Source organism: Brassica oleracea, chromosome C5 (genome assembly GCF_000695525.1).
Source record: "Brassica oleracea var. oleracea cultivar TO1000 chromosome C5, BOL, whole genome shotgun sequence".
NCBI classification, from domain to species: domain Eukaryota; kingdom Viridiplantae; phylum Streptophyta; class Magnoliopsida; order Brassicales; family Brassicaceae; genus Brassica; species Brassica oleracea.
This window is the reverse complement of record NC_027752.1, coordinates 36,028,878-36,048,618: the sequence shown is the minus strand read 5'-3', so window position 1 is coordinate 36,048,618 and position 19,741 is coordinate 36,028,878. Positions and strand designations below refer to the sequence as shown.

The 19,741-nt window shown below is 35.2% G+C and overlaps 4 protein-coding genes and 1 long non-coding RNA gene across 12 annotated transcripts; 3 read left to right on the top strand and 2 right to left on the bottom strand.

The window, feature by feature from the left end:
• The first annotated feature begins 14 nt into the window (after window positions 1-14).
• On the top strand, window positions 15-2,640 carry LOC106343193 (protein S-acyltransferase 11-like). Its single transcript, XM_013782345.1, has 4 exons — window positions 15-662; window positions 1,156-1,378; window positions 1,473-1,771; window positions 1,952-2,640. The coding sequence occupies exons 1-4, from the start codon at window positions 645-647 to the stop codon at window positions 2,435-2,437; spliced, it is 1,026 nt and encodes a 341-aa protein (XP_013637799.1). The 5' UTR covers window positions 15-644; the 3' UTR covers window positions 2,438-2,640.
• A 61-nt stretch (window positions 2,641-2,701) lies between these two features.
• Window positions 2,702-4,829, bottom strand: LOC106343194 (uracil-DNA glycosylase, mitochondrial-like). The gene is made up of 7 exons (XM_013782346.1): window positions 4,310-4,829; window positions 3,983-4,212; window positions 3,742-3,900; window positions 3,619-3,649; window positions 3,375-3,510; window positions 3,205-3,288; window positions 2,702-3,056 (listed from the first exon to the last, which is right to left on the bottom strand). The coding sequence occupies exons 1-7, from the start codon at window positions 4,578-4,580 to the stop codon at window positions 2,990-2,992; spliced, it is 978 nt and encodes a 325-aa protein (XP_013637800.1). The 5' UTR covers window positions 4,581-4,829; the 3' UTR covers window positions 2,702-2,989.
• Window positions 4,830-7,046: 2,217 nt separating this feature from the next.
• Window positions 7,047-9,467, top strand: LOC106293515. Of its 6 annotated transcripts, none has more exons than XR_001260506.1 (5): window positions 7,047-7,381; window positions 7,739-8,707; window positions 8,797-8,879; window positions 9,271-9,314; window positions 9,399-9,467. It is a non-coding gene; the product is annotated as an uncharacterized LOC106293515 (long non-coding RNA). The 6 variants fall into 6 exon arrangements; XR_001260504.1 differs by lacking the exons at window positions 9,271-9,314; window positions 9,399-9,467 and adding an exon at window positions 9,031-9,264 and having other exon boundaries at window positions 7,739-7,838; window positions 7,937-8,707; XR_001260505.1 differs by lacking the exons at window positions 9,271-9,314; window positions 9,399-9,467 and adding an exon at window positions 9,031-9,264 and having other exon boundaries at window positions 7,739-8,020; window positions 8,360-8,707.
• A 2,575-nt stretch (window positions 9,468-12,042) lies between these two features.
• LOC106294249 (V-type proton ATPase subunit B 2-like) lies at window positions 12,043-13,979 on the top strand. Of its 3 annotated transcripts, XR_001260793.1 has the most exons (8): window positions 12,043-12,447; window positions 12,534-12,578; window positions 12,677-12,788; window positions 12,982-13,046; window positions 13,137-13,223; window positions 13,324-13,395; window positions 13,538-13,611; window positions 13,691-13,979. XR_001260793.1 is itself a non-coding variant. In XM_013729817.1 (7 exons), exons 1-5 carry the CDS (start codon window positions 12,397-12,399, stop codon window positions 13,341-13,343), a joined length of 315 nt encoding a protein of 104 aa, XP_013585271.1. In that variant the 5' UTR covers window positions 12,043-12,396; the 3' UTR covers window positions 13,344-13,395; window positions 13,538-13,611; window positions 13,691-13,979. The 3 variants fall into 3 exon arrangements, 2 of the variants coding, with proteins under 2 accessions (XP_013585271.1, XP_013585272.1); XM_013729817.1 differs by lacking the exon at window positions 12,982-13,046; XM_013729818.1 differs by lacking the exon at window positions 12,982-13,046 and having other exon boundaries at window positions 13,481-13,611.
• Window positions 13,980-17,036: 3,057 nt separating this feature from the next.
• Window positions 17,037-18,116, bottom strand: LOC106292169 (agamous-like MADS-box protein AGL93). The gene has a single exon (XM_013727789.1). It carries the CDS (start codon window positions 18,114-18,116, stop codon window positions 17,037-17,039), a length of 1,080 nt encoding a protein of 359 aa, XP_013583243.1.
• Window positions 18,117-19,741: the final 1,625 nt, after the last annotated feature.

Genomic DNA, 19,741 nt, shown 5'->3' with positions numbered 1-19,741 from the left:
AAAAAAACTAGTCATAGAATCTACAAACAAGCAAAAAGTAATTTTCATTAATCGCCGCTGTGTTCAGAGACTTATCTCTTCTCCCTTACTTCCGATCAAAAATTCCCGGTGTCTTACGCCGCCGTCGGGTCGGTACCGGAGATTGTTCAACAGTGTTAGCGCAAAAGAGAGCGATAGAGAGAGAGAGAGAGTAGAAATTTTAGTTTGTTAATCTCATCAGACGTGTATCCGATAAAACACTTGTCAAGAATCGGATGCCTTTGTGCGTGCTCGAGGTCAACAAACCATCGGATCTTTTCGTAAAGGTCGTAGCTTTAAGGGGAGCTGATAGTTGTGTTGTTACTGCGAATCAACAACGTTGAACCTCCCCACCCCCCAAGATTGGAGCTTTCGAATATTGTAACAGAGGGAATCAGTGAGTGAGAACGTGGTTGTTCATTGTTCCGTTTGCTTTGGTTGATTACACCTTTATTACCCAGATGATTCATGGGATTGTCTTCTGTGATTTGATGCATTGATTGCAAAGACTCGTTCCCAAGCTAAGAGGGGAAACACGTTTTGGGTTTTGTTTGGTTCTTCAATAAAGAAAGAGCTTATTTGGGTTTCCGATTCTTGACTCTCGTGGGATTACTGAAGAAGAAGCCATGGAAGACTCTTCCCAGGTTTGTGGAACTTTCTCTCTCTCTCTCTCTCTCTCTCTCTGGTCCATTTCACTGAGTGTGTGTGTGTGTGTGTGAATGCAGTCTTGAGATTGCTTTACTGATGTTAGGAGATCGAAGCTGGTCACAGTGTGGATTTTGGAAAACGCTTATTAATGCCAATAGGGTCTTGTAAATTAGTGATGCAAATCCTTTGTATCTGAGCTCGCTTCCTGAATAGGAAGGTTTTTAAGTTCAGAATCATTGGTATCTAGTAGAGAAATGCTGAGGGAACATAATATAGTTTAGGACAATCAGGAAGCTGGGATGTCTTAGTGTTATTGTGTGTTACTGTTTATACATTTGAGGTTATGCGCTAGTGACTGCATCTGATACTGATTTTAGAGTTAATAAAGCATAGTGGGATTGTTCTCTTGCAATGGTTTGAAAGAGCGAACTGAGAAACAGCGTTAGGCCCTCAAATATATAACGGTTACTTCTTTTTTTTTGTCTCCAGGGGAGTTTTGTTACAACCATAAACGAAGATTATGAATCAATCTGCTGGGGCTGTGGACTGAACCTAGTTCTTCCATCATACGCACCTGTTTTCAAGTGTGGCTGGTGTGGCGCAATCACGAATCAGAATCCAGTCAGACCTGAAACCAGAAGCCTTGGGCTAAGACGTATACGTGACCAGTGTTTTGTCGTTATTCTTGCTGTTTTCATGCTCTTTGTCATATGTAAGTTCCTCTAAATCATCTAAAAGAACCACATAAATCTAGATATCTGCCATTATCCTGTTAAATATACTCTGTTTTGGGTAATAAACTGCAGGTGGTGGGATTTGGGCAGCTTATCCGGTCGTGTTTTCCATCAGCTTGGCTTGCGGGATTTTCCATTCTGTTATAGCAGTGTCTCTGGCGATCTCAACGTTATCTACATTCATGGTTGTTGCTTTTAAATGCGCGGGGAAACCGATTGATATTGTTTATGGAACCCACCCTGGAGTAGGGAACGGCACACTCAACAACTATACCTTTTGTCACACCTGCTCCAAACCAAAGTCACCTAGAACCCATCACTGTCGCACGTGTGGCATGTGCGTCCTCGACATGGATCATCATTGCCCCTTTGTAAGTCTCATGGTGTCACATATGAATCACAGACTTAGTACCAAGGCTAATGACTCTCCTTGTGTTGTAACAATCATAGAAGACTTAGTTACTAGATTTGTTGATCAACACCTTGACCTGTGTCCTTGTTTGCTAGTTAAGAGCTTAAGGCTAATGACTCTCCTTGTGTTGTATTTGCAGATTGGTAACTGTGTTGGTGCGGGCAATCACAAAAACTTCGTCGCCTTTCTTATCTCGGCCATTATAAGCACAAGCTACTCTTCTGTTATGTGTGTGTACTCCCTGATTCATATCTTGCCATCCCTAGAAAATGGAGCAGCGTATGCATCATCACATGCTAATAATAGTGGATCGATTCTGAGAGGGGTGAAGAGTATCGTGCTTGCTTACATATCCAACGCTATCTTCATCTCTGTACGAGGCCTTGTTCTATTATACCTCTTTGTGGCGAGTGTTTCCGTGGCCATTGGGTTGAGTGTTTTGCTATGGCAGCAGCTTAGCTATATCTATGAAGGGAAGACTTACTTGAGCCATTTGAGTTCTCAAGGAAGCGAGGAAGATGGTGAAAAGAGCTGTGGGAATCTTTTGACGTTTTTTGGATGTCCACTTTTGATTGAGAGGCACTTGCCAACTATAAGGAACTTGAGGAAGAGACATAAGACATGAGAAGAAGAGGAGAATGGTGAGTCAATGAGCTTGTTTTTGGTTATTGAGAATCATTAATCATACTTGGAGCTAACAGGTAATGAAGATGAGCAAAGTTTGTATCTCGTTTGTGAAAACTAATGTTCATAGAATATAGTAAATTTTGTTTCCATGCCATAGAAATTTTGTAGCACATCATCATCAGTGACTTAAGGCCAGCTCAAAGCTTCTCTGGCTATCTTTCACGCACTTGTTTATAGTTTTAACATATCCCCACCATCGATACTTTTTAACTTTTCCATGCTTTGTAGCAACAAGGAAGTTCTACAGTTAAGCAGTACTAATAAACTACACAACATTCTTCAAAGAGTACAAAATGAAGATACAGTTTGCAACTACTTTGTCAAATAGTCGGGTACACTAACAGCGTATGCTTAGTCGTCTAGACTGCCATGATAACATAATAAATCACAAAAGGAGAGCATTGAACTGTTAAAGCTTCAAGCTTTGTTCACCAAAAATGGTTGGCTTCCCAAGAGCACTCTTCACTTCCTCCTGGCTTTAACACTGAGGTCAGAGTTGCCAGTCTATAGGGGGAGTGCCCATTTGCTCAAGTAGCTGGTTCGCTCGAGAGAAATGCCTGTCCAAACGTGGAACATTAATGACAACATAAGCTCAATGCGCAAGTCATGGCATGTTTTGCAGACGCACGGAAACTTTGGTTACACTATGCATTTGAATGGGCATGGGAGAGAGAGAGTAAAAGGGTTTAGTGGACTTGAGCTAACCTGCAATTGAAGAAGCCTCTATGCGCTGACAAACCAGACGGATGAGCTGCTGTGAGAATGTGATGTTTACTCCCATCTATCAACCTGCAATGATCATTAAAAAAAGCTTGAAGTCTCATACAAGATAAGCAACGGAAATGCATAGGCGTCAGAGAAACTAATAAGTCTACTTGGACTTCTCTTGAGCGTATTTTCCCCAGAGGAGAAAGACAACACCTTCCTTCTGCTGTGAGATACTGCGAATAACAGCATCAGTGAATTGTTCCCATCCTTTCTTCGCATGTGAATTAGGCTGCTTACTCCTTACTGAATCACAAGGCACAAAAACCAACATATGTAAGAAGATTTGACTAATGACAGTTCATATACTTACTTATAAGGTCACCGGGGGATGATAGACATTATTCACATTACCTGTGAGAACAGCATTCAACAGCAAAACACCCTAAAAGAGGAAGTCAAATATGAATTCCAAGATCTTCTCCGAGTAAAAAATGAAAACTGATGTAACAAATAAGCAGAGAGATGCATATTTACCTGGACAGCCCATTTCTGTAGATTGCCATGACGAGGGATAGAACAGCCAACATCTTTCTGAAGCTCCTTAAATATATTCAAAAGACTAGAAGGAAGCTTCTCTCCTTCAGGGACAGAGAAAGACAAACCCATAGCTTGACCAGGTCCATGGTAAGGATCCTAAAATCAAACAGAACCATAAGTTAAAGTACCATAACAAGAAACCAATAAAACCATTGTTCCTTCAAAAATGATGATGTACCTGTCCGATAATAACAGCCTTGACACGATCAAAAGGAGTTGTATTTAGGGCATTGAAAACCAAATGCTGCGGCGGGTAAATAGGAGGGGCTTTACCGTCAATGATGATCTCACGTTCAAGGAAACAAGAAAGGGTCTTGGCGTAAGGCTTATCCAATTCTCCAGGGAGAGCTTTGAGCCATGATTCTTCAACTACGAGCTCGGTCAATGGCACGTAGCAGCTTCCTTCACCTACACAATTTTCAAAATCAATCTAAACCAGAGGGTTCTAGCTACTGTAATGGGAGAGCGACGCAAGAAGACAACAAATCAACTAAAAAGGACAAACCTTTAGCTTTTGCGACCTTCTCGGAGCAGAGGGCGAGGTTGCGCTTGGATCTGGCTACGGATTTGTTGAGCTCTGAGCGAGAGATTTGGTCTGGTGTGAGGCTTGACGAGTCGTCGGTGACGGTTACGGGAGGCGGCGATTTTGCTGCAGAGTCCAACCCGTGGGACCCACCGGCGGCGGAAACGGCGGGAAAGGAAGAAGAAGATTTGTGGCGTTTGGGAGGTTGGAAATAATCCATTAGGGTTTTAGTTTTAGATGTCGGCGAAGCCATCTCCGTTTCAGATATCAAATTCACTTAGGAAGAAGAAAGATTCCAACTTTTTTCTATTCCCGGTTAGATCCAGAGGAGAGAGTTTTTTTAAATGGCGGGAAGCGACGACGCTACAAACCGGTTTCAACCGGTTCGTTGCTGTATGTCTGCACCTTTCTTAAGAACAATCTACACTTCCAGTTTTAGTTGGATGAAGTTGCAATTTAGGAACATGTTTCTTTCAATTAACTATGGTAGTTTTCCTGAAAAGAACATGAACAAAAGGGATCTTAGGCAAATCAAGATTTTCACAAAGAGATGAGGGGATCTCTGATATTTGGTTTCTATAAAAAGATAACACACATTCTTGGTCTATCAGACTCGACCGTATCACTGTGTCGATAGACAAAAATAAAAAAATTTGGACAAAATCTATCAGAACTGAAAGATTGTAAGACTGGACCGTACCAATCTTTATTTCTACCCGAGTCGTGTTCGCGCGGATAACATGTTTAATTAAAGTAAATTTATATTTTATTGCTAGTTTTTAGTTTTAAAAAGTGTAAGTTAATTTTTGTTTGTAGTAGAATTAACCATAGAGTTTTTGTTCTAATGTGATGCTGTGATAAGTTTCTCTTTTCTAAACAACAGTAAGTTTGAATAATATTTATTGTCTTGAGCAATCAATTTCCGAAGGAGAAAAAAGTATTTGAGTGTGTCTTTTTGATGTAGCGAGCGGTAATGTAAATTTAAAAACAGTTGACTCGTGTCGTTTGCTGTCTTGTTGTTCGATCCCATGTGGAGTTATGCCATCATGTTTAGGTTAGCAGTTTATTCATCTTTTGGAAGCGTTGTATGATATCAATGTCGTTGTCAAAGTAAAAGCACGATTCGGGTGTGGTTGTGAGTGCTAGTTTCCATGTAATAGTAAAATATTTGTAAGCATTTATTCAGACATAAACCTTATGTTTAGTTTATTACCTTCATATAACCTTGGAATGATACTTGTGATGATTATGATTTGGTTTTTCCTGGTAGATATGCGATTTAATTCTCTGAAATTAGCCGCCTCTCTGTTCTATATAGTCAGACGTACCAATTTGGATCTACAAAAAATTATTGTATTATATATTTATGGTTAAAAACAAATATTATTTAATAAAATGTTAGTACCTGTGTAAAAGCAATCCAATGATGATCTTTGTATTTGTGTTCTGGTTATATATATCACTTTCTTGGATGAGACATATTCGGCCAACAACATCTTGGGGAATAATTTGTTTTTAGTGAGAAAAAGAGAATTTAATGGTTTGTGAGACCAGTAATGGTTTTTTTTTACCTGGGAGGAAGTTGGCTGCAATTGCTAAGATGATCAACTGAGGGTAGTGCTAGGGCCGGAATATGTATGAAGGTATTAGTGGAATGTTTTTTTCAATCAGTGTAATAATTGTTGTCTCATTGATATTGATTATGTATGGTTGAACGGTAAGCATGTACGGTTGATTATTGGGAATAAGATTAAAATATCTAATGTGATAAATTTTCCCTTCTTTCCTTCCATTTTTTGTTCATGTTGAGTGGTTAAAAGCAATCATTTCAAATGTAGTGGAAATAATAAAAACATAGTATTTTTTAGACAAACTTGGACACAAATGAAAGTTGTTCCTAAGAAATCATTTTTGTTTTTGTGATTTGTGATGGGCCACATCCTAATAATCCTAACGATTATTGGTTGTGGTCTGAAGTTGTCGCTTTGGTTGTTGTGATCTTCGGCTGCATGTTCTGCATAAGAAAGAGAATTATTTTATATTGCCTATGTTTTATAATTTAATTTTTTTTTTTACGAAGTGAACATAGATATAGTTTGTAGTTTTAATTTTTTGGAAAATTTTAAAAATAAAGTATGCCTGGCAATAAGTATTTGAATTAGGACCAACCATGGGTATTTGGAACTGTTAATTATTAAATTAATTGGGTGGGTTTGATAGGAGATTTTATTTTTGTGATGTTTTTGAATATACATAAAATCTTAAAAAATAATTAGTATATAGAATTATAAATCTATTTCGGATACATTCGGGTACCCGAAATATTTCGGTTATTCGGATCCAGATTTGATTTGGTTGTTTGGATCCGGATTTTTTCCCAGCCCTATTTTTATATTCATAGTCCCTATTTCATATGTATAATTTAAATAAGACCCAAACCACCCATGATTATTGACTCAGACTATTAATTGCATGTCTGATTAATTAGTATCAACTTTGTTACTCATAGCTACCCCTGGATCCACGTCTTACCTTTAATGCTTTAGTGTATGAATTATCTATCTATAATAATAAAGTTGGATTATACTCTCTCCTCAGAGCTTCCACTTGAGCAGTTTGCATAAGGGTTTTACTGACACGTGGCAACATAAGAAAACTCTTTGTTATCGGCTTGTGCGTATCCAACCCTTTCGTTTTGATTTTTCTCGCCTAACGTCATCCGTTATAAATCAAAGGCATCACCCACTTCTTCCATTAATTAATTATATATTCTCCTCTTTTAAGTTTGTAATCGATTTAGAGATAGAAATGTTTTTAGAAAAGCTATAAAAGGTGGTTAAGGAATTCGGTTTTTACGATCCCGAATAATCTGAGAGGAATTTTTAACTACGATGGAGACTAACCCGGATGCAGAGGATTGGCTGGAGATGGAAGGAATTTGGGTAGAGAGGACGCTGGAGGAAGTAGTATTGGTGATGAAGCTAGCTTGCAGCAATGAAGTAGCGGACAGAGATGATTGCGGTCGCACGTGTGTTGTTGATCATAACATGAGAGGTAGGTATTTCCGTGAGTGGGTTATTTTATTTGAAGTAAATTGTCGAGAGTAATACTGAACAGCTTTTGCAATGTATCCACCTGCTAAAAAAGTTCTTCAAAAGCAGAGGAAAAAAGATCTAATGCTCAGTAAGGCTCAAGTGTTTGAGAGCCGGTTATTGATTCCAATTTTTTTTTTGTTTTTACAATTATTATGCTTGCTATCTTCGAGTCTTCATTATCATCCTCATTGTTCTATTCCTCAATTTTTGACCAGCTGTGGATTTTATTGACATAGACTGAAGTCTTGCGAAGTTATTCCCATTGTAAAAGGGGATGATTTTTTAATAATATGTAAAATTCCATTTTTACCTGCAGACAAGGACATGGAAAAGGATACTTCAACAGATGATGATCCAATGGATTTTGGGTTTGGCTCACCAGCAAATAAAGATAAGAAGAAGAATTCGTTCAAGCTGTGAGTGTAACATACATCATATGCTTCTTAGACCATGTATACGCCAAATCTCATGCAGTTCAATCATGGATTTTTTTCTCCTTCATTATGCTTCTTAGATTACTTCTCTAAGATACAGTTGGTTGACAAAAAGGCCTAATGTTTCATACCAAACATTTGACTAACCGCCCCTAATCAATCAGGTTTCATCTATTTATCTCCCTCTCTCTATTATGTATCTTCCCTCATTATTTCTAACCAGTTTTATGATACCTTCATTGGAGCTGACTGGTAGATGTGTAGTTGAAAATGCTTCAGAAGGTTAGTTTGATGAGCTGTTTTTAATTATTCTGAGGGTATGATATAGATATATTCGGTGAGGGTTTGAGGATTCTAAATTTCTGAGTTTCGTATGAATGTGAAAAATATAATCGAGCTTTGATTTTAATGAGACTGTTGAGTTCATATACTATCACTGTTGGTTATTGTTGTGGAGTTTCTAATATATCACTTCTTTTGTGACTTGAAACTTGATACCCCAGAAAACAGAGGTGTTCTTCTTCTTCTTGAAGGTAAAAACATAATCCAAACTGAAGAGAAGTATCAGAAGAGCAAGGGTTGCAAGATAAGCCATTCTTTCGCCTCTATTAAGAGAAATCATGTCGTCTGAAAATGACAAAAAAATCTACCAAAGCCTCTTTAGTTTGCTCTGACTCTCCATCGACAATGTATGAACTCATGTTGTCTCTCAGTTCTGACTCATGTCTAACTCCCCCACCACAAATTCTTACACAACAATAGACAAGAATAGCTCAAACTTTATCTGATCACCGGATATACAAGTTTGATTAATGGACTACACCCTACATACTACGGCTTCACATCACGAGGTTAAAACTTACCTACCATTCTTCTCATATTTTTGCAGTAATTCCCCATGAAAGAACATATGCAATTTATGTTTTGGTCAATATTGCAGGCTCTGCAATAGTTCCAATTTTATGAAGACAGCTTCAAACTCCCCATTGAGATCTCAAAAATATTCATGCACTCCAAACAGAGGTGATTTTAATCCCTCCCTATATTATTTACACTCTATTATATAGAGACAAGTTTGTTCTACTGTATAGTATAGCATGGTGATATATTCATATTTTCATTCATACCATGTATTCAACTGATAGTGAGAACTAAGTGAATATGCAATTTATAGCAAACGTCATCCCCAGTCCAGTACCAACCAACGATTCTGATTCTCCACAAATACTCACCAACATCTTCCAAAACTGGTGAAAGTCTGAAAATTTCTTTGAAAATATTACCTCATTTGCCATTAGTAAGGAATATTGTTCCCTATTTAGTACCAAACAAACACATTTAAGCTTCACTTGCTCGGAACCAGTAAGTTTCTTTGTTTTGTTTTTTTTTGCTTGGAATATTGCTAACTATAAAGAGCTAAATATAAAGAAGAAGATCTTAATCAGCATCAAATTTTGGGTACTAATTCTATTTGCAAAGCTCATGTTATTTCTTTTATATAATGTATTCCATGTTCTTGAGATTGCACTTTCTTTGGAACAGGCGATCCAATGGGCGAAAGGTATGAGAGAATAGAGATATCACATCTTTGATCACGGCCGTAGAGAAAGACATGAGCAAGAAGATACAAGAGAAAGATCAGGAGATGATGACCAGTGGTTAGAAGTGTTAGGAACAATTCATAGGAGGCTATAGGCATCCATTAGTTTGGTGTACTAATATATATCCAGGAAGAGCAAGAAGTACTCATTGAGCAACTTCGGAAGAAAATGGCTTAAAGCAAAATGAATATTTATGTTTCGTGTTTATCAGAAAGAAATAGATCCTTAAATACACAACAACCGAAAGCATGAATTACTCTTAAGTTATACTTTCATCATTTGTTTCATATTTTCAAATTATACTATCAACTTAGAATAAGTTTATTTCTATGAGATTGAAACAAAATCCCTACTTAGAATTGGTACTTGGTCAAATTTTTTAACCGTAAGCTTCATCTCTCTCTCACATGTGTTTTATAAATCTTTTAACTTCAAACCTACATACACCAGATCGAATTGTATTTTCCCTTTATGAGCTATATCCAACCTGTTGTTTGATGTGTGACAAGAAACATAAGACTATGGAGACCTGTATGGTTCACATGCATAAGCACCATGGTTTCTTTGTTCCAGATGTTGAGTATCTAATCCAGAAGGGCTTCTCACTTACCTTGTCTCTACTGCAGTGAGCTGTGCCATGCATTCAGCATCTTAGAAGCTGTAAGAAAGCATATGGAAGCAAAGAGTCATTGCAAATTGCATTATGGTGATGGTGATTTTGAGGAAGATGCTTTGTTTCCTGTTTCCTTTTATAAAACAAATGTCATTGTTTACTTTACTTTTTAAAGACAAATCTGAATTTACATTTCTTCTATCATGAATATTTTTAAAAAGTTAATTTGTTGTTTGCTACTTTTGAAATCCATTAATACTCCCTCGTGTGCTAACTCTCACTATCAATTTTCCGTTTAGGATAAACCAATAAACTTCAAAAAAGAAAAGAAAAACAAATCCCCTATACATACGAACCTTAAACCAATAAAATGCATCGCCTGCCAAAACTTTTAACATTTTCATTCAGCAGGAGTCAAAAATGCATTCACATACCTTCGAAAGTTAAGAACTCCAGGCCTGAGATCTCCTAACATGCACTCAGAAAATCCATTATTAGGTCATGACTCTCAATTCTTAATTGTCAAGAACTAATAATTCTATGTTGATTGGACTAACAACTAACAAATGAAAAATAAAACTAATTGGATTCAAAAAAGAAAACAACGTCTGAACCCCTAGTATAATAATAAAGGAGAGTTGTCTATCTCTACAGCCCCCACACACACATCATGTCATTTTTTTGCCACAATGCACTTTCTCATTCTGACGATAACACGGTTCTTTCTTTTCAAACAGAGTTTAGCATTTTCAGAAGTTTACCTGTTTAATTTATGTACCCCAGAACTAACCTATCTTGGCCCACCAAAAGTCCATATGAACTTCCATCTTTTTTCCTCGGCTAGGAAACTCTCGCTTCCACAACCTCTGGGATACCACCTTCGTAACGCCTCTCCTCTCCATTCAATTAAGTAAGATCCTTCAATTCAGCCATCCCATTACTTGATATTTAACTCACGATAATCATCGCCAGTTTTGTATTCTTCTCTGAAACGTCACCACCTACCAGCACGAATCACATATACAGACCATAGTAAGAGATAGAAACATAGAGAGAGAGAAAGAGAGAGTGGAGTTTACTAAGATAGAGATGGGAGGTGTGACTTCTTCAATTGCGGTGAAGGTGGCACTCTTCGGCCGTATCAGTTAACTTACAAGGCAATCAGAGACAACACATATGGTGGTCCGATGTTGGAGCTCTCGATCGAGCTAAATATTCAGCTTTGTGTCAATTTGATGGGGTTAGTTCTTTTTTTCTCTTTTGTGTGTATTCACTTTCTACTGCTTCAATTTCTCACAACTCCTAATATCATCAATACTTTCAATGATTTGATCAAAAACCGAGTACGGTTTCCAAAGAGAAGGAAATCTATCTAATTATATCAAATTATATCTTTTCCATTGATATATTGGATTATTATATCTTTGCTATATAAATGTTTATATGTACCTGCAGCCTGCAGGGTCCAAAGTACCAGGAGAATGTTATAATTTCTCAGTTTTGGCTAAAAAACGTAATTTCCGATTTTGTTTCGGCAAAACGTAATTTTTTTAACTTTACAAGAAAACATGATTTCACTGTTTTGGCGAAAAACATGATTTTTCTGGTTTTTGCTGAAAGTATAATTTCTCAGTTTTGGGGGAAAACATGATTTCACGGTTTCGGCAAAAAAACATGGTTTTCCGGTTTTTGCAGAAATTATAAATTATCGATTTTGGCGGGAAAACGTGATATCTCGGTTTCGGCGGAATAACGTGATTTTTTTGTTTTTTTGCCGGAAAACGTGATTTCACGGTTTTGGCGAAAAACATGATTTCCGGTTTTTGCGGAAAATATCATTGATCGGTTTTGGCGGGAAAACATAATTTTTTTTTATTTTGACGGGAAAACATGATTTTTCGGTTTTGCAAAAAAAATATAATTTCACGATTTTGGTGGGAAAAGGTGATTTCTCGGTTTTGGCGGGAAAACATAGTTTTTCGGTTTTGGCGAAAAATCGTGATTTTTCGGTCTCGGAGAAAAAAGTAGTTTTTTTGAAAAAGTAGTTTTGTAATTTTTGAGAGAAAGTGTAATTTTTAAAGTTTAAATTATAAATTATAAATTAATAGTTATAAATACTATTGGGTATCCATGGGCATGCCCATTTAGACATGGTCTCTATTGGTCTTGGGCATTTGTTTGGATTATTGTCCATTATAGATCACCCATTACTGCCCATGGTCCAACTGGGCAAACTCAATTGTGCGATGGACGAACCATTTGACAGCTCTACCTGTAGGGTCCAAAGTACCAGGAGAATGTTAATATTCGCTTAGGTGATGGATCTATGAGACGTGGTCAGGCCAGGGAGGTTGATGGCGAGAAAGCTGTTGTCCAGGTATTCTAGATTGAATTCGACACTACGCCAATGCACTTGGCTATACAGGTTCGATGTTCTCAATAACTAATTTTCTTTGGTTTCAGGTTTTTGAAAGAACATCTGAAATTGGCACCGTTCAATACACTGAGGTATTTACTATGACAGTCTCTTCTTTTAAGCGTTTCTCGGAACCAATGATTGCTTATAATGATTTTTTAAACCTTTTTTGTTCATTGTACGATTTCAGGTACTGAAAACACATGTATCTCAAGAGATGTTTGGGCACATTTTTAACGGCTCAAGAAAGCCAATTGATTATGGCCCTCCTATTTTGCCTGAGGCATGCCTTTATATTTCTGGTGAGTGTTGATTGTGCTTCATTGTCTGATCTCTGAAACAAAAAAAATTGTTGTTGTTTTAAGTTGTGTCGGTAATACTTATAGGAAGCTCAATCAACCCCACTGAAAGAACTTACCCTGAATAGATAGTACAAACATGATTTTTTACCATTGATGTCATGAACTTATACTGTTCCTTGCAAATGTGCATGAGACCATTCATGAAGACATCAATCTTAGAGGAGACTTAATTGTCTGTGCTAAATCCTCATTCCTAAGGTACTGGTTCTCATCGGATATTAATCGCTGTTGTTCTATATTTTGTTAAAAGCCCCTCAGTGTCGCTTTGTTGATGCATCTACACAGCAGGCGTAGTGCCAACATCTGTGTATACATCTAGGAAGTTCTCTTCTGGAGCTGGGTTGACTGCAACTGTGGGTAAAGAACCTGAAGCTGGTGAGTTTTGCATTGTAATTTTTGAATTGATGAACTGTTCCTCGCAATAGTGTTTTTTCTATGTTTTAGCTATGACTAATGCCATCTTACTCTTTAACAGGCTGGTGCTTTAATGCTTGATAATGGAATATTTTGCGTTCATAAGTTTGACAAGATGGATATCAAAAACCAGGTCAATGATCATTAATTACTTATTAGTATAGATGATTAGTTTGGAGTGTTATTAACTTAAATTAATGTTACATTTGGGGACTAAGGCTGCAATTCGAGAAGCCATAGAGCAGCCACAATAAGCACTATTTTTCTATGTGTAGATCCGTCTACTTCCCATGCTTGAGCAGTATAACTTACTCATGCAGTAAAAGAGAGAGAACACCGAATCCAACGGGTATGTACTTATCTTCTTTCCATCAGAATTTTTTGGCCAATATAATCTTCTCATGATACTGGTTTCTGCATGTTAAAAGATCTGATGAAGCTCCAAGAACAGCTCATAGCAGAACATGAGGCACTTTACGGGCCAAAACCGAGTCCATCAAAACCCCTTGGTGGTTTAAAAGGCTCCTGGAATGTCAACCGGTGCCGGTGGTGCTGCAACCAACCGAAGAATTTCCTTAAGAGACGGAATGTTTTGGGGCAAAATGTATTAATTATCATCAGTTTGTTACTCATAAGCTTGCTTTGTACAACATAGAGGTCGGGGCAAAATGTGTTGCGAGCTCTGCATTTTGTTTATAGGTGCCATTGGAAAGTAAACATTTGTCTGTAACCTAAACGGTCTTATACGCACTGCAAGTTTTGATAAGTTTGCACGTTCTATGTAAGGATGCATGATTATTGACTTTACAAATCCACTTGAGATAAGTCTTTTGTTCTGAAAATGATTTGCATTACTTATTGGAATAACAACCACCACATTGAGTTTTTTTTTAACGCTGGATAATTATGCTATTACAACTATGAGAAATATTACAGACGATTCTACAGCCGACAATTCTACCTGCCATATGAAAATTCACGCCTGACTGCATCACCTGGGCCGCCCTATCGGATCCACGTTTGACGGTATTCCTTGTGCTATGTTGTAGATCTCTTGTAAGCTTTTTCTCATTTAATTCGCATAATTCCGCCTTCTCCGAGAATTGAAACCCAAATCTTCTGGCTTTGAATCATTAATGAACCATTGTCAAACCACTGAATCAAGAGGGCTTCCACAAACCACATAGAGTTTAAAAAGGAGAAATAGATCTAAACAATTGAAAAGATGTTTTATCTATCTTATTAAAGTAAAAATACTTTAAGCTTTTGTTTGGCAACATAGATAGTAGTTAAAAAAAATATAGTGCAGTTTGGAAACATGTATAGTAGTAAGTTAGGAAAAAAGTAATGGGCTTATGCTATTAAAAAAATTGGAAATTCATTACATTATATTAAAAAGTAATGGGCTTATGTTACTTGATATACATATTCAAATCAAAATAATAATTTAAAATTGATTTATATCAAAATGCATTCAAAAATATAAATATATTCAAAAAATTAATTTTTACTAACATATTTCCAATAAACATTATAAAAATGTTTTCAATATATATAATAAAAATACAATACAAAGCTCAATTTCAAACACCAAATTAAATTATGCTTTTTATATTTCACATTGAAATTTAAAAATATAATATATGTGATTATTTATATGATTGTACATATAAAATATTATTAATTATAAGATTACTTATTTAATGGTACGTATAAAATACGATTAATAATATGATAACACATATTATTGTAACCTATGATGAAACATATAAGATATATAATAGTGATTATGGGTGGGCGTTCGGGTTCATTTTCGGGCCTGTTTGGGATTTCGTGTTCGGTTCAGATCTTTGAGGATTCGGTTCGGATTTGGATAACCAATTTAAATTATTTAAAAAAATTTAAATTTATTATATTCTTTAATTTTTAAAAAATCTATAAAAAATAGAATATATTACATATAAATTTGAATAACATATGTCAGAGTACCTAACTTAACCTATAAATTGGGTTGGTTTAAATATTTGGATAGAGAATTAATAATTATTTAAGTATTTTTAGAGTTTTGAGTATATTTTAACTATTTTAGATATTTGCGTTTGATTATTTGTATATATTTTCAAGTATTTAAATGAACATAAAAGTATCATATATATTCTGGATGTTTTTATATATATTAAATCTTAAAATAATTAGAATATATAAGTATATAAATCTATTTTGGATATCCAAAATACTTCGGTTCGGATTGGATTAGGTTTCAGTTCTTCAAATACCAAAATTTGAATAATTCAGATATTTAATCAATTTCAGTTCGGATTTCGTACTGCTTATTCGGATTGAGATCGGTTTGGTTCTTCGAATTCGAGTTTTTTGCCTAACCCTAAATAGTGACATTAAAAACAAACAACATCATAATTTTTTAAAAAATACACTCGGGCGCGCAAGTCAAAATCTAGTTACTAATTGAAACAACAACCACCACACTGAGTTTTTTTTAAAAAAAGAAATAGATTTAAACAAGGTCTATATAAAAAAAGAAGACAATTTTCAATTTCGATCCGTAATCTATATTAACAAGGTTAAACATTCTCTTTTCAAGCTCTCCTCACCTTATCAAAGAGGCTACTTACAATAAAAAAAATTAATAGAAAAAGAAGGAACTTTCATAAAAAAAATACATTGTGATATTAATTTCACATTTCATCAAACTCAAGACAACTAAAATATATAAGAGTTAATCTGACATACATTTCCCCACTTTAATCACTAAACTCAAGTTTTGAGAAATAAATAAGAATAACAAAATCTCAATAAATGATTAATATATAATCCAAAATTAAAATTAAAAAATAGTTTGAAAGAGAAAAATAAAAAGATATAACAAATATAACACGAAATTTATCAAAATATATAATTTATCCAACATACATAATATAACACCAAATACATAAATTTTAAGAAAAGATTGGAGAAATTCATAACAACAAAAATTAGACTAAGCCATTTACAATATTGTTTTCTTGCATTGCGTCAAACCAAAGTAGACAACAATTAAAATCAAAAATATTGTAACTCATCAATTTTTCTTCTTTTTGGTTTAAAATAAAGTCAAGAAAAACTAATAAAATTATTGAAACCATCACCAAAAGTAATACATAATTAGAAACAAAATTTTCAAAATAGTCAGAAACAAGCAATACAAATATAATATATATTTGCGTGAATAGTGAGAAACCCTATAAAATAGAGAAAATGAATGATATAAAGCACAAATATGAAGTTGTTTTTCCATCTTTATTTATCTAAAACATACTCCATTCATGTATTGAAAACATATAAATATATAACTTAAGTTGTTTTCGTTAATCAAGTAAACACCATAAAGTAAACACTATGCTAATGAATGACAATAATTTAAAAGAGATGATATGAGAGCAATTTTTTGACAGAAAACTAAAGCTGAATAGACTACTTCTTCGTTTTTCTCAATGCAAGTTGTTAATGACTAGGTGACAGATGGGAACGTCACAACAAAACAGGCTTCCATTAAGCAAACATTAATTATTATCATTAAAAAGTCTCAGAATAGCAAAAGCTGAATAGAGACACTCATGTAGATATTATTGTTAATAAACACAAAAACCAAACTCACAATATAGTTTGTCACGGTGCAGACACAATTGACAAGACAGAGAATGATAACTGTCTTCTAAAATATATATAAGAATATGCTTCTATGTTATTAAGAGACATTGCCAGAGATCAAATCTCCTAGAGAGGTCTGATGTTTTGTGTTGAACGATCCATGTATTGAAAACCCGGTGGTGTTCTTTGTCCTTGATATTGCACAAGCTGATTTGAAAACCCATAGGCATTGTTGTTGTTGTTGTTGTTGTTGTTGTAGCCGAACATGTCCATGTTCTGTAACCCGCTAATCCCAGTACCTTGCGTCCAAAGTAACCCCGAATAATCTTCCGAACTCACGTTGTTGATGCCCCCAAGAAAGCCGGAGTAATCTTCCATATTGTAAGAGTTCTGATGAAACTGGTTTGGAAAAACATTAACATTGTTGGTGTTGATGTTGTTGTAGGGTAACATGTTCATGCTCAGGAGCTCATTCATTCCAGTTTCTTGTACACCAAGTAACCTCGAGTAACTTTCCATATTAGGATTATGGTGTATCGTCAGTGAATTCGGAAGCGGAGCTAGAGATTGCGACTGGTTAAAAGCTGATGTAGAGACTGCGAGTTGCGGTAACGTACCGGTTCCATGGTTATACTGATCCATTGAAACCTGGTCTGAATGTTGTTGAAGATGATTCATCTGTTCTTGACCAGCCATGGTAGTATAATACATATTCCTCTGTCTCTGAGATTCAACAGCACCTCGAAGCCTATGTTGCAGTTTGGTTTCACTATGCTCCAAGGACTGGATCAGTTCCGTGAGCTGCTCCACAGAGCAGTTATCAAACCTCGGATCCCAATCCAGATACTTGCAACTGGATTCAACTTTCACTTTCTTCTTCTTGGAATCCTCTTTATTAATCTTCTTGAGAAACTTGTCAAGATCGTCTTGTCCTTTGCGCCGCTTCATATCGCTTAACTGACTGTACCTTCTAGCCATGTCTTTGACCTTCTCTCTGTCTTTAGGCCATGTCTTAAGCTCTCCGTCTGATCCGTAATAGATGACGCAGACTTCGATTCCACAGAGAATTGAAAGCTCTCGAGCTTTCTTGAAGACAGTCACTTGTCTTTTAGCTAAGCTTGTAGCTTTCAAAGAGGAAGTTTTCTGGAAGTGGTTTTGTCGAACTAGCGACGAAGACGAAGGTAAAAAAGACGAAGAAGAAGCCATCGTTATGTTTGTGTCTGTAACTGGTGTATTGAATGAAAAGAGTTGTGATTATTATTATTGTCCATTATGTTTCCAAATATATACAAGACCTAATTTGAGATTTTCTATTTTCAGTCATTAATCTCGAAAGATCATTAATGATTTGTGAAATATTCGGTTTACTTTTTTATTGTATGACTTTCCATTTTATTAATTTCGATGCTATATAAACTGTCTTTCGGCTAAATAATTACGAAAATCTCTACACAGATACAGATTGAAGGTGATCATGATGTATATACATTGCATGCTGCACAAGTAAACAATGATGTCATTATTTAATTTACGTTATTTAACTGCAAGTTATAAATTATTTACATTTTCTGTATATATAATTATAATTTTGCTAACATTATTTTTTTGTATTTTAAATTAGCATCAGAAGTATTCTCTTTAAGTAAATTAGACCATGATTATCGGGTAAAACCCAAAATGGGTTTCTAAATTTTTTTTTTTCTGACTTATCTGATTTATAAAAAAAAAAAAAATGGAACCAATCGCGGGCCGCCACGTGTCGTGGGGCCCGCAAAACAGTACAAGGATCACTCAAACATCGATCCTTAAATGGCGCTTTTGGTTACCGATTTTTATGTTTTTGTGCCCCCCCCTAAGAAACTGCTAAAAGCCCCCGATGCACATGCTCTAATAGCGTACATCGTTAGGTTATAGGAAAGTCATATTCGAAGGAGATAACCTCGGTATCCTTAAATGCATCAAAGAAGAAGCCTACAGTTTTGTCAACACTTGATCAACTCAGTCATTGCATGGAAGTCTCGATTTCTCTCAACATCATTTGTGCATGTTTATCATGTTTATCGTCAACATAATGGCTGACTTATTAGCAAAAAAATCTATTATTTCTCCGACTGATTGAAGCTTGTTCAAATCTTGTCCAGTTTTTTTGTACAACGACATTTGTGCTGACAATAATTAATAAAATCTTTTAGCCAGGAAAAAAAAATAATAGCGTAAAATTGGATGTAAATACATGATGAATAGGTTTCAACATGTTGTTAAATCTACACAAAAAAAACAGTTTATTCCAATTAAAAGAAAAAAATATAGGAAAAATTAGTTATACATCTGATATCCCCTATATATTAATTGAGAAGCATTTGAAAAATTAGAACCTTAATTTTGTATTAATTAAAAAAAACCCCAAATCCTAGGTGGCCCTCTAAATGCCTTCTAAATTTCATTTCAAAGAATTCTAGAGCATCTAACATAAAGTATAGTTTAATCTAATGGTGTCACATTATTCCATAATTATATAACACTAGAGAACATTATATTAACCTAAAATATAGGAAGTGTGTATTATTTCCTTAAACAAAAGCTACAGAATTGCCTAATATAATTTACATATATATGACAATTAATGATTATGAATAATAAAGATTTGATAACAATTTTTGCATCCTTCTTCATTTTTGTTTAAATTTATATTATTAAAAAAAATTAAACAATCACATTAACCATATAATAAAAAAATTTGATTTTTTTCTTATATGTTATATTTAAAAATTTTTAAAATGACTTTAAAATACAAAAAAAAAGAGGAAACCTTATATGTTATATATTTTTTT